Here is a 14,035-nt window from a genome sequence, read left to right as displayed (position 1 = left end):
CAATTGTTTAGATATACAATCGTTCCCGATACGCTGGTTGCCATGGTATACTTCAAGCTCTGGGCAATAACTGAATTAGATGCATGCAAAAAAAATGTTAGTTGACATAACTTTTCGTTTTCACCCAAATAATGTTTGTTGGTGCTATCAACCTAAATGCAATAAGCTGGTCCTGCCATACAACTCGGCCAACTCCAAACTAGTAAAGAGATCTATAGTCAACCTATTGCTCTGACCAGGTCATGTGAACATGAAGTTGCAATTAGTTTTGAACGCCAGTACGACCGGCTATCTGAAGCAGGTTATCCTTTGAGTGTTCAATCCTCTGTTGCTGAAGCTTTTCTCAGAAACCATCGCCAGACGCCATCAACTGAGTCAGCCTCAAAGAATAAAGCGAGAAAAATTGCCGTCATGCCGTTCTTCCACAGGTTATCTCGCAATTTGATTTGACAAGCGCACTTGTCTTCCTCAAGGCTTGAACAAAAGTTCTGCTCTAGCCTTGAGGAAGACTAGTCCACTGGTCGAAACAATGGAGTTTTCTAACATTACTTAAAAAGAACTCTGGCGCTGCAATCGTTCAGCGACCATGGAAATGATGGGTAGCACATGACTTTGCCTAGTCTTCCTAATTGCGGATGATGAATCGCACTTGTGGCTCCATTTACTGCTGTGTTTCAATTCTGTTTCGAAACAAGGAACCCCTTTGAACTTCGTTCTCCGATTTGAAATGGTAAGCCTAAAATATTATTGTGGCGAAGCACAACCGCTAAACATTTACAGATTTTTGTTTCGTGACGGAAAATCTCCAAGCCACGCGAACACAAATGATGTCTGAAGTACAAATATTAGACAAATCCGACAGGTGGCACTGCGTGTCTGCAAAACTATAGAGTCTGACGTCTATTGCCCTGGCTGTGTTGTGTATCGCATTTCTGCCCATCGGCGAGTTGTAAAGCTGCTACGTCGTGACATTGTGTTTCTTGTGAGGAATTTGGCAAGCGGAATCGCTTGAGCTCATCGCTGCAATAAGCGTCGCACTCTCACTGTTCGGTCAACATTACGATCTATGTGTATTTTGCTGTAACTTCATCCCTGAAGACATGACCACAATGCACAAGTTTACGTTTATCAGTGATCATTCTGCAATTCTTCCTGTTTGTACTCATGCCTTTGCAGGTTGCCTCCGTACAGGACAATTAAATAAGATCAGCTGGTAGTGTGGTGGCACCCATAGGAGCAGATATCAGCCACTCCACGATCTTGTCTTTATTATTTTTCTATGCATCTAACGCTTAGAAGCACCATAGGCTCATTACGGTTTTTGGGTACGTGGAAGATGGCTTATGATTGTCTTTTTTTTTTTTTGTAGTGACGATGACCTTGAATCCATGTTTTACATCTGTGAATGAACCATTTGAATTAAGTGATCCCACAAGAATTGTCTCATAAATGCAATCAATTTCTAGGAATCTCCTAAGGTTTCAGAGCAGCGTATGCTGGCACTATTCATTCTTGCTCAACACCGCCAATAAACTTCTCATGGAAACAATGCAAGATGGCGAAAAACAGTACAGCCATGTCGTCCTGGAAGTGTTCTTTTAGTAAGTCCTGTGAACACAAAGCGACTATTAAGATGGCGATGCTCCGGTTGCGTATTTAAGAATTAAATTGCCTTGGCCTTGCAGTAGCCACTGTCACTGAGTGCTTGTAGAAGTGCATTTTGTTGAGCACGAGCATGCTCAACAAAACATCTATACATGCTATACAATCGTGTCGTAGGCATTTCTTACATTTATTGCGTATCTCTCAAGTGAAAGAAGTAGGCGGTAGATACGGCGTTAATACTGTTTTTACAGTTGCTTATCAGCTAGGTAAGATACGTGTCATCCTACAAAGCATGAGACGACTATAGAAAAGAAGTGCACTGGACGAGTGTGGTGTATGAGATTGTTTAGCTGTGGCCGGTTTTATGTAGGACGGACGGGTCCCTGTGCTAACCAGAAATCAAGAAATCATGAAAGATCACTAACTACGGGATCACCGTCTGATCAATTTTGCATTGTTTTAAGTGTAAATGTACTCCGCAATTCGATGAATGCACGATTTGGCACAAGTGTAGGAATAAAGAAGCACGTCCAATGGTTCAGGCCTGGCACATCGACATAGTGGCAGTGCATGCGTGAGCCAAGCATACATGAACTTGCATCAAGAAGTAATCAAGTATGTTCACAGTGAGCTCTCACCTAGATCATCAAGCATGCCTGCATGATCGATAAGTTTGCCTCTTGCCAGGCAATGCACAGGCAAGTTTTTGTGTCAGCCACTTTTTCTGCCACTGTGTGCCTTATGCAGTTGTTAGTCGGCGTCTGTGGTGTCATAACTTATTTTTTGTATTCGTACTTGTACACGCCCTGTCTCGTTAACATGAATACCAATCAACTAGCTTAGCTTCCTGTCACTCCAACACTCTGGTGGTATGTAGTGTATATGTACAGAAAAGTGTATTTCCCTGAGCCATGAAACCATGATGCACGCGCTACTTCACTAAGGAGCTCGACCACATACCAGACAGTGCCTGCTTCAAGAGCATGAGCTACAATGGTGGCCGTGTTGAGGTCCTTGGTAATGATTCCCGCTGCTAGTCCGTAGTTGGTGGCGTTCGCTCTCTCGATGACCTCGTTTATGTCTTGGAACTTGAAGATACTCTGGACAGGGCCAAATATTTCCTCCCTGCAAGAACGTTTGCATTGTTAAAAGGGCCCTGCAACACTTTTTGAGCATGGTCAGAAAACGCTGCCAATCAGTAGTCAATGCTCCCGAGAAAACGTGAACCAAGTATTATAGCGCAGCACGCGGCCTGGAATTTGCAATAATTTCTCAGTTGCCTAAAAATCACGTTCTCATCTTTCCACAATTGATGCTATTTACTAAAACATCATCGTATCATACTCCAAAGGATCACGTCACTGGTTAATTTGAGTATGACGCGTTCGGGAGTCACTGGGGCTGCCATGAAAGGTCGGCACTTGTCCACAAGGCGCACGTGGCATACCTTCTTTCCCCATGCCATCTTTCGCTATTAAAGGGGGGACGTGGCAATGAGAATTGTAAATTTGGTCAAAATGTTCAGTTTTTCAATTATTTTTTTTCTGTAATCCTGAGACAATGTTTTACATCACAGTGCGATTTCAAATCAAAATAAGTAGTACAAATTGAGAAACAAGCATTTTACTGGTGGGCTGTAGTTAAAAGCTATGTGAAAATTGGGCATAGCAAAATGCGAATTTCAAGCTTTCCCTTGGCAAAGTGCTACCATATTGGCATCATCATAAAGAAGACAGATTGGAGCTCAAAATAGCCACAAAGATGCATTTCTCAAATAAAAAATAAAGCCAGCTTCCTTCAGAGTCCAATTTTATCAGCTTCTAGCTCCAATTTTTTTTAGCTCCATTTTCTCAGGTTTCATTTTTTGAGCAGTTGTAAGTCATTCCTGTGCCATTTTACAACAAGTTAAGCTATAGCCATTCCGTTTCCTGCGCTTCGATTGTGAGACATTGGTGAGCACCATAAAGCTGTCCATATTTGTGTGCACATCATACAGACTTGTAATTGGCTTTTTTAAAAGGCCAGGACATTTCGGAAAAAAATTTTGTGTGCTTACTTAAGTACTAAAAATAAACCAATAGCATTACAGCACAAGATAGATCCTTGTATATATCGTTATGCAAAAATTTTGACGAACTTATATTTATTTAGCTAATTATTTTGGGGTGACTATGAGAGTCTATCAAGTGTTGTAACTCAAAAGTTATACTAGCTCAAAACAGACTTCAGTTATGATGTCAAAGGGTGTCTACCAATTTGATATTTCTAAATTCCCTGAATTTTCCAGGTTTTCCATGATTAAAAGCAAATTCCATGACCCCCACATCTGCCTAATAAAACTCTGTACGCTGGAAACAAGCCCTTGAGTGCTAATAAAAATCAGGGGCTCCATATAAAATAAGTAAACATATTTACCAGATGCTCTCGAAATGTTTAAAAGTAACCACAGATGAAAGTTTTAATGAGCCTGCGATTGTTCGACATCGCAGTCAAAGCCGCTAGGAAACGTAGAAGTGGTGCCATTTCGCGGCATCCGTAAAAAATGAGGACACAGGAGCCTGGCTGGTTCTGCCACTGAAGTATAGTCTAGTTTACTATACTGGCTGTAGCCCACACCGCTTAGGATGTGGATTGGATTGAATTGAATTAGATTGACCTGAAATGCTGTATATATTGACTCCACTATTTAGAATGTGGATTGGATTAGATTTGATTAGACCTTGATTTCTGTTTACTATTGATTTGCGTCCCCGTCTAATTTGCGGACCTCTAAAATATACTTTTCTACAAAAAAAAAATGACTAACTACTACTCGCGCATTCTGCGTACCTTGCCTTGACAAGGAGTAACTACATCGTTGCAAGAACAGAGTCGTACTGCAAAATTTTCTTTCTTTTTCTGACGAGCACATGCATGCTTGTACGTATTTTGTGTCTCTGGGCTTTGACACTTGAAGCGCAGCGAAAGTCCTTGGACGACTGAAATGAAAGTTGGGGACGGCGTTTAAAGTGTCAATGTTTGAATATGTCGTGTCAAGAAGGCATCTGTCAAGGCGCAGCAGCTACGTTGAGTCCACATATGAATCATGGATGTTGACACGTTACCTTGATTTACATACTCTTCTGTGGAGGTCATGCTAAAAATAATTGCAGATTCATTTACACAGACTCACGAAAGGGAAATGAGAAATTTAGCTGAAGTTACACAAGTGCTACCCATGAGACACGAGGCAACAACTGTATAGCTGAAGACAGTTGCTGTCGCATCACCAATAATAATAATAATAATAATAATAATAATAATAATAATAATAATAATAATAATAATAATAATAATAATAATAATAAAAGGCACGAGTAGCCTGACAAACCAGACGACCTTCAAGCCAAGCCAAAACCGTGGCCAAGACAAACATGCATTAATTTACAAACGTGAGTAATGTCATGGTTCGGAAGTCAGATAGGCCGTGTGATATATAGTGGAACCCCCCTGTTACGTTCCTCACTGGTGCATTTTCTCAGCTGTTACGTTGTCTTTCATCGGTCCCGACTTAGCTCTCATAGAATTCCACATATTCCGAACCCCCCTGATACATCGCAACTGTCAGAACATTCCTGCATGATGCGTTGCAACCAAGTCCGCTGAACCCGCCAAGCATGCCGCCAGGGCACCGCCATTTTGATTTGACGCTTTGAGTCCTGGCATGGCTTGGCTACGAAACATAAGCCACAGACAAGTGCCTTTGTTATGGCTTTTATTGTAAGGCTCTCTTCTATATTGGGCGCCAAAACGTCAGTAAATTCAGTGTTCCTTGGGTAAGTGTATCCTTTCGCGTTTATACTAAAAAGCAACAATTATGCACAGCTTTTTTTTGACACCTCTTCTAGCAGCTGACTGCATTTGCAGATGTAAGAGCGACTTTTTAGGCTTTGATCGATGGTAATGCTGATTTTTGTGACGGCCACACAGAACTGCTGTCAATTTCCATTACCTGGCCAGGGTTTTTCAGAAATTCCCTGACCTTTCCATGACTTTTCCAGAAGGGTGCAAATTCCCTGACTTTTCCGGATTTTCCAGGTTAGCAGACACCCTGTGTCAGCACAACAAACGACATCTGCATGCCGAATTTCATCCTTTTTGCTTCATAAATAACAAAGATAATTTTCATTGCCACGTCCCTTGTTGAGCTTCCAGCACTTTCACCAGGATGAGAGAAGAGAGAAAGCAATTGCAGCGTGTGGCAAATCTTTTTTTACTCCGCTTGTATTAGACGAATTCTAAGAACGTTTGCTGGAAACGAAAATCAGGTGCAGCCTTGAAAAAGAGAAGTTCTTGTTGGAACGTCAGCTCAAGCTCCCACCCCCTATTTATGAATTTCTAATCAAATAGTAGGTGAGGATCACAGCACAATCTGTCTGTCTGTTAGCAGGTGCCAAATACATGTGGTCCCGTAGCGGTGCAAGATGGTGGACTCCAGAATGTCCGAGGAATACAAACTAGGACATCTTCTGAAATGAATCGCCGAAGACGTTTACAGATTCCTCATCGCGAAAGACACCCCAACTTCTATCGCCGATGTCATTCGGCACTGCTGAACTTTTGAACAGCTCAAGAGGAAGCGTATCACACTGAAGTTTGGCAGGCTAGCCAATGTGACAACAGTTGCAAGCTTAGAAAGCACGATTTTAAATCAACAATCCGACAAGTCCGTGAAGATCTCAACGTGCAAGTGACTCAACCAAGAAAGAGACATCAAAAAGAAAGCTGGGAGGTTAGCCAGATATGAGCATCCGGTTCGCTACCCAGTGCAGGAGTATGGGGATTGCGGTCAAGAAAGAGGGTGTAGGAAGAGAAAGAAAATTAAATGCATGTGCATGCAATAGAAACCAAAACACACAGATAGGAAAAGCATTCTGGCTACAATCGTTCAAAGAGGCCTACCAATCATACCAAGCGCAGTAGCACTTGCAAGGTTTTCTTCTTTGACGTTGTGTCTTGATGATAATGTAAAATTCTTTCTTCCGTCAGAGGTTTGTTATATAATTTGTTGAGCGCGTTCCAAAGATATAGTCGTTGTGCACTGTGGGCAGTCACAACAGATATGCCCGACAGTTTTTTCGTTGCCGCAGTGGTCACAGGTGGCAACATTCAATGTTGTTTCTACCTTTGCCAATTACGATTGCCGATTTGAAATCTGGGACACAGCCGCACCTTTTGCAATGCAAAGGCAAGTTTCTGCCATTGCGTGAAATCTGTGAGGCCTTTGCAATCAAGAAGCGGGACATACTGTCATGTGCAAGCGAACCCTCAGTTTTCCTCACAGAGAAAGTGTTTGCGTTCATAGATAGCTGGTAAGCCACTCGTTAAATTTTATCATTGCTTCACACGTTTAATGATATGAACGGTTAGGTGCCGATGTAACTCAGATGGCCCTTTTTTATGCATGCGCTGTTTCATGTGTGGCGGTGTGTGCAATTCTTCAATAAACATTCAGTTGTAAGTTCAGCGCTTGTCCTGCGTGGTTGTTCTTCCTTGCTGTTTTGGTGTGGTTTTTCCCTGGTTCTTTTTCCCTATTACAGTCGAATCTCATTAATTCAAACACGTTTAATTCGAACTCACGATGAGGTTCCGTCAAAGTTATGTGTATTCCAATAGGCGAAAGGAAAAAGAAAGAAAAAGCTGCGGTGGAATGTTCGTGCTCTCTCAAATGCCGATCTGCGACGCGCCTGTACCATGCTTCTCCCTTTTCCTCCCCTGCCACGTAAAGACCCCATCTCCTTCCAACACTGCGCACAAAGAGACAGAGGGAAAAAAAAAAAGCTGTCGCAGAGTGTGGCTCCCTCTTACGCGCCAGTGCCGCGCTTTTCTTTTTTTCCCGTTCCCGCCACGTAATCCTTCTTTTTTTAACGACGCGCGCAATGAGAGCAAGAAAAAAATGCCGATTTGCTTTTCTTCATATGGAGATGCACCTCCTTTTTCGTCACGTGCTGGCCACGCTCCGGCTTTGGCACCTCCTTTCTCGTCACGTGCTGGCCACCCTGCGGCTTTGGCCAAAGCCGCAACGTGGCCAGCACGTGACGAGAAAGGAAGTGCATCATTGTTGCCGTCGTCTTCAGATAGTGTCGGCTACGGACATGGCCGCGTGCAACATCTCTTGCCAGGATAATGCTGAAGCCGAAGCAGACATGCTTTGCAAGCTACGTGCGAAATTGATTGACTCGCCGCAAGGCAAACGTGTGCAGACGCGCATCACCGATTAATTCAATTAATGATGGATGTCCTGTGATTTGTGAATAAATGCAAGTCTTCTGAAACTTCCCCCTCGTGTGTTAGCTCAATGCACATGTGCCACTGCATGGGGAGCCCTCCGTTTACTTAGCTTTGATTATTCGAACTTCTTTTAATTCCAACAAATTTTCGTGCCCTATGAACTAACTGCACTATGAACTAACTACGTAACTAGAAAGCTACGTTACTGATATCGGTTACGAACACTGGCGGCGACGTATGACTAAGACATCCTTATTATGAACTTATAACAGCTTTTGCTGTAAAAACTACCTGGCGATTGTCATATGGTCCTCAACGTCCGAGAAAACAGTCGGCTGAACGAAGAATCCACGTGTGCCGAGCCGGCGACCACCACAGCGTAGCTTGGCGCCCTCGTTTTGTCCCTGCTCGATGTAGCCAAGGATACGGTCCAGCTGAGTGCCATCAATCTGCGTATGATTGACAATAAACCTCCGCGACAGCCTATGCCAATAAGCTTTATCAGACCTGAGCACCTTGGGTGCACCGCTCGTCGAATGGGTCGCCGACCACTTTTTTCTTGGCTAGTTCCACGGCCTTGGCCACAAACTTGTCATACACATCGGCATGTACGTAAGTCCGAGTGGCAGCGCAACAGATCTCGCCCTGGTTCCAGAACACAGCCTCATGTGCCAAGTTGGCGGCCAGGCCCACTGTCCAAAAAAAAATATTGATGAATCCTTGAAGAGATACTGAAGCACTTTAAATATTTAAAAAAAACTCGTTATGGTGTTACAGTACAAAATTTCATGCGACAAACTCAGAAATCAAGTCCAAAATTTGCGTGAACCAATGCAAATAACTTTATTTTGCCAAAAAGAAGCCGCTGCCATCTCGAGTCTTGCTTCCGCTGCGATTGGTCAAAGCTCCACGACGTCACTGTCAGGAAGGCGAGGACAGCTGACTGCGCTCATTGGCAATCAATGCTGTGTTTATTTATTGTAATCGGGTAGTTGCTGTAAGTATGGCCAACTGTGAAAGTCGGATCGAGTTTGCTGTACATCTGTACATGTTCGAGCTGGCCGCCACTTCAACGGCGACGGCTGAAGCGGCACAGAAAAGCGAGTCTCAACCAGCCCTCTTTACCCGCGCCGCAAACGTAGACTGGTACGTATAAGGTGCATGCCAGTGCTTAATTTCACTGTAGTAAACTGTTACACATGATACGTTTATCAGTGGATATCAAATTCGATAAGAAACAGCAGAATCGACACTCACTTTTAGCCGCGTATTGGCATGGTCTGCATTATGGACGCGGAATGCGTGCAGAGACATCAGCTGTTCATAAATTTAACAGCTCAGAGTGCAGCGTTGTTAATGCAGTCAGTACCATACTTCGCAGCAGGCAAGACGCACACGATGAGTCAGTATGCTACCACCAGAAAAAAAAATCAAGACGAGTGTCGCTCTTGCCGCAGTGTAGTATATGCTCTGAACTGCGCTGAGATTTGCCCAAGAATAGTTAGGTCCATATATTGCAGTTCTGTTTTTTATAATACCATTGCTTTTTTTTTTAATTCTGCCCAGTACTACAGTGCTGGTGTGTTAAAATGTACACGGCATATTAGCTACGCTAGAAGCATGCGACCGTTGTGTAGAATACCTGATTTCGATTATGTGTCCTGATATGCTTGTACACGTTTTATCGCCATAGGAGCTCATGTACGCACTGCGTGCAAATGGGGAAAGAAGATGAGTGCTCCTGCTGGCTCGAAATTTGGCAGATTCGCGATTGCCACAGCGCGCTTCATCTCGTAGGTTTGAAGTATTTTCTTTTAACTGCAGCGGCCCATTTTGCAGCAATCCTCTGATCCTGAAGAAACTTGTGAAAAGCGACCTCATCGCAGTCGTAAGTGCTGCAGCAGCTATATGCTGCGCAGTAACTCAGAATCACGAGTCCACTTCAACGTTGTACAAACACAACTAGTGAATGTAGGATGTCAAAATCTCTAATCAGAAGAAGAGGACGATTGAATGGCAAAAAAACCTACGAACTGGCAGAACTGATGCTTTGCCAGGCAGCAGATCACAGCAGAAACAAGGCACAACCGTGGAGTAAACAAGCTGAGCTGACTGAGCGACGCACGTGGTTTGCTGCAAAGTTGCCCTCTGGGTGGCGGCTCAACCCTGACGGTGACGTCACCTTCCGACGTCTCTATCTCTCCCGTGCTCTCCTCCTGCGCACGTGCGTGCCGGAAGGCATTCTCTCGGTCAAAAGTTTGCTCGCTTACAGCACCGTTGTTTAATCGAACCTTGCAAAAAAGACCTCCACAGACATTTTGTAAGAGATCGTGGGTACCGAATTCGCAATAAATTTGCGAATTCAAAACCTCTTCAGTGTCCCTTTAAGCTTTGCCTTTAAGAGTTGAACATGATAGCAATATCCTGTGTTTAGTTCGTACTTGAAACACATCGTGAATGATATTGCTACGAGGTGCCACAGATAACTCGAAACTCGATAGGGAAGAAGACGATGTCTGAGCTCTCGTGGAGACTGGGTTCAATTTTGTATGCCTCCTTGTTTTATTGATAGTAAACATATTTCTCAGACGATTTTTCCCCGTAACATTTGGTGGAGAGTGCGGGTCCTCCCAGAGTCAACATCCACGACGATTCTTTGCAGTGGACGTTCCTTGGCTGCCTCCACTATGGCTGATCATGACAGGAATGAGGACCAGTCGGTACCTTCCCCAAGCGTGCCTCGTCCAACTGCGCAGTATCTTTTTTGGGCACCTTTTTTTTGGCAACAACGACGAGGATGTTGAAAAGTGGCTTCAGCTATATGAACGGGTGAGCGCACTATACAACTGGGACCCGATGCTCACGTTGACCAATATTCTATTTTACCTTGAGGGCACGGCCAAAGTCTGGTTTTCCAACAACGAGGAAGAAATCAGGAGTTGAGATATTTGCAAACACAAACTCATCAACCTATTTCCGAAGCCCATTGGACGTCGCCGTTTGGCACAGAAAAAACTCATGTGTCGACTGCAGTCCTGCACCGAGTCATACGTGACATACTGATACAAGACATCATTAACATCAACGAATGCACCATAAAGGAGACGAAGATGACGACTGAACAAAAACTCGTGTGGTTGCTGCCACTCCGCCATCTTGGTTCAAGGACACTGTGTACTCCATGTACATTCTGTAAATATATTTCTACCCTCTGAATACTCTCAACCCGTGACATTTTGGTGGTGGTGCGGGGTAACAAAACAGAGCTACGCAGCGGCCGACGCTTGGTTTCTTCCACGATGGCATGAGAGGGTCCAACTTCAGCTCCCGCAGCGGCCACCCCAACGACGACAGTTGTTTTGCCCCAGCTGAGAGACCCTGGCACGTTCTGCGAGACCGACAATGTCAACATTGAAGAATAGTTGCCGCTGTACGAGCAAACAAGCAGGAATTATCACTGGAACGAAACGCTCATGCTGGTGAACATCCTATTTTACCTGAAGGGGACAGTCAAAGTGTGGTTTGAAAACCACAAAGGAGAAATTGGCAGCTGGGACGCGTGCAAAGAAAATACGTGTGCACTGTTCGGCAAATCGACAGGCAGGAAGACAGCGGTCAAGAAAGAGCTGGCATCTCGCGCTCAAACGTCATCGGAGTCATACCTGTCTTACATACAGGACGTGCTCACCCTTTGCCGCAAAGCAGACGACGGCATGGAGGAGTCCGAAAAGGTAGTGCACATATTAAAAGGCATTGCTGATGACACGTTCAATTTGCTCAATTGCAAGGACTGTGACACAGTAGATGCCATTATCCAAGAGTGCCAGCGTTTTGAGGCCGCCAAGAGCAGACGTATTTCCCATCCGTTTGCTCGACTTCCCAACACCGCAGCAATATGGTCGTGCGAAGACATGTTTGTACCACAGGCACCGCTGACTGCAGAGCACGTCACGAAGATCATCCGTTGAGAACTTGAAGCTATGTCTCCCGCTTCAACTTTCTTTCATGCCTGTGAAACCAGCTCCCAAATGATGCCTTTAGTGCATGCCACCATTCGCCAAGAGCTTTCGAACGTTGGCCTGAAATCTGTGCACCACCGCCTCCTCCCGACCGACTGACCGTCGCCCACCAGTTTCCTACGCCCAAGGCCAGAGGCTCCCAGCGCCCTCTCGCAATCCCGCTGAGTGGAAGACTGCTGATGACCGGCCCATTTGCTTTAACTGCCATCGTGTTGGTCACGTGGCCCGCTATTGCAATAGCAGGTGGTATTGGCGTCAGCCTTCCTATGGCTACAACCGTCGCGCAGAGGCAGATGATGGCCACTTCGGAACTCGCCACGAGTCGCCTCGGCCAGCCAGTAGTGACGGTTCGTTGGCGGTGCGTTGTCGGTCTCCATCCCCTCCCGGCCACCAGTCCCGCTCAGCGCTGTCTCGTCGCCCATCGTCACGCTCACCCCAATTTCGCCGTCCTCCCTCGCCAACTGCACATCTGGCTCGTGAAAACTAGACGATGCAGCTCCCAGAGGTGATGCTGCATCGACCATTTGCCAGCCAAATCCTCTGACTATGCCGACACGACGCAACCTCATAGACGTTAAAGTAGACAATGTACTTTTTGTTGCCCTTGTAGACACAGGGTCCCACATTTCGGTGATGAACTCGGAGCTTCGCCGCCGCCTTAAAAAGTTTTCAACACCGCCCACAGTGCCGCTCATCTTGACGCTGACGGTGGAACTTTTCCTGTGCTTGGGATGCGCTCTGCACATGTTAGTGTTGCTGACCGCTCCCAAACTGTGCTTTTTGCCGTGCTCAAGAAGTGCTCTCATGAACTCATCCTGGGCATGGAATTTCTTGCCATGCACTCTGCCTTTATTGACTGTGGAATAGGCTTGCTTCAGCTTGACCTACCTTATTGCTACGACACTCCAACTACACCTCAACCACATTTGTGTTCTGTCGAGTACGTTCACATAGCGCCCCGATCCGTTACCTATGTAACCATGAGGTCTTTTCCTCCAGTACCCGACAGTGATTAGGTGCTGGCACGGATTTTGGACGTGTTATTAGACAGAAATGTTGCCCTTCCTCATACTCTGTTGACGATTACGAATAATGTGGCGTCGCTACCGATACTGAACTTCAGCTGGTGCGCTCAAGTTGTTCCAGATGGCATGACTCTAGCCAACGTCTCTTCCATCAGTGAACATTCTGTTTCTGCATTCATTGCAGACGCTCCTTTGCCCGTTAGTGCATCCTCTTCACAGAGCTCCACTGATGCCAAATTTGACAAGATGATCATGCCAGACCTCGTTCCAGCACAGGCAGCTGATCTCCGGCATATATTGGCATCCTTCAGGGACATCTTCGACTTTGGCGACAGCCCTTCAAGTCAGACGTCAGTTGTTACTCACAGGATCAACACAAGAGATGCCAACCCAATCAGACGACATCCTTATCACGTGTCACATGCATAGTGACAAGTCATCCAACATGAAGTTGATGAAATGCTCACAAAAGACGTCATTGAACCATCTTACAGTCCATGGGCCTCACCAGTCGTTCTAGTAAAAAAGAAGGATGGCAGCTGGTGCTTCTGCGTCGACTACCGTCACTTAAGGTCACGCGCAAGGACGTCCACCCACTGCCACGGATTGACGATGCCCTTGACTGCCTGCCCGGGTCTGCCAACTTCTCTATCGACCTGCGTTCAGGATACTGGCAGATTTCCGTCGACGAATTAGACCGTGAAAAGACTGCATTTATTATACCAGATGGACTTTTCCAGTTTAAGGTAATGTCCTTTGACTTATGCAATGCTCCCGCTACATTTGAGAGAATGATGGACTCCCTGCTACGGGGTTACAAATGGTCAACGTGCCTCTGTTATCTCGATAACGTCATTGCATTCTCGCCATCATTCGAAAGTCACCTTAGCTGTCTGTCAGCTGTTCTGGAAGTTTCCAGAAGGGCAGGCCTACAGCTCCACTCCTCCAAATGCTGTTTCGGCGGCCAAACAATCACTGTGGTAGGCCATCTTGTCAGTGCTAAAGGCGTGCAACCCGATCCCGACAAAATTCGCGTCGTCAAAGATTTCCCCACACCACGTTCCACGAAATATGTACGAAGTTTTGTCGGCCTCCGTTCCTATTTCCGGCGTTTTG

General features: G+C 45.4%; 1 protein-coding gene across 4 annotated transcripts in view; it reads right to left on the bottom strand.

Moving 5' to 3' along the window:
* Positions 1–14,035, bottom strand: part of LOC119163944 (aldehyde dehydrogenase, mitochondrial) — a 153,139-nt gene that overhangs the window by 14,194 nt on the left and 124,910 nt on the right. For all 4 annotated transcript variants that reach the window (XM_075870767.1, XM_037416031.2, XM_075870766.1 and 1 more), the window contains 3 exons: positions 8,383–8,567; positions 8,167–8,324; positions 2,566–2,730 (listed from right to left, as the gene is read on the bottom strand). In XM_075870767.1, coding sequence (XP_075726882.1) covers positions 2,566–2,730; positions 8,167–8,324; positions 8,383–8,567 — 508 coding nt within the window. The remainder of the gene's footprint in view (positions 1–2,565; positions 2,731–8,166; positions 8,325–8,382; positions 8,568–14,035) is intronic.

The sequence above is a fragment of the Rhipicephalus microplus genome, chromosome 8 (assembly GCF_043290135.1).
Source record: "Rhipicephalus microplus isolate Deutch F79 chromosome 8, USDA_Rmic, whole genome shotgun sequence".
In the NCBI taxonomy this organism is placed as follows: Eukaryota; Metazoa; Arthropoda; class Arachnida; order Ixodida; family Ixodidae; genus Rhipicephalus; species Rhipicephalus microplus.
Note: the sequence above shows the minus strand (reverse complement) of the source record. Positions and strands in the feature narration are given on the sequence as shown.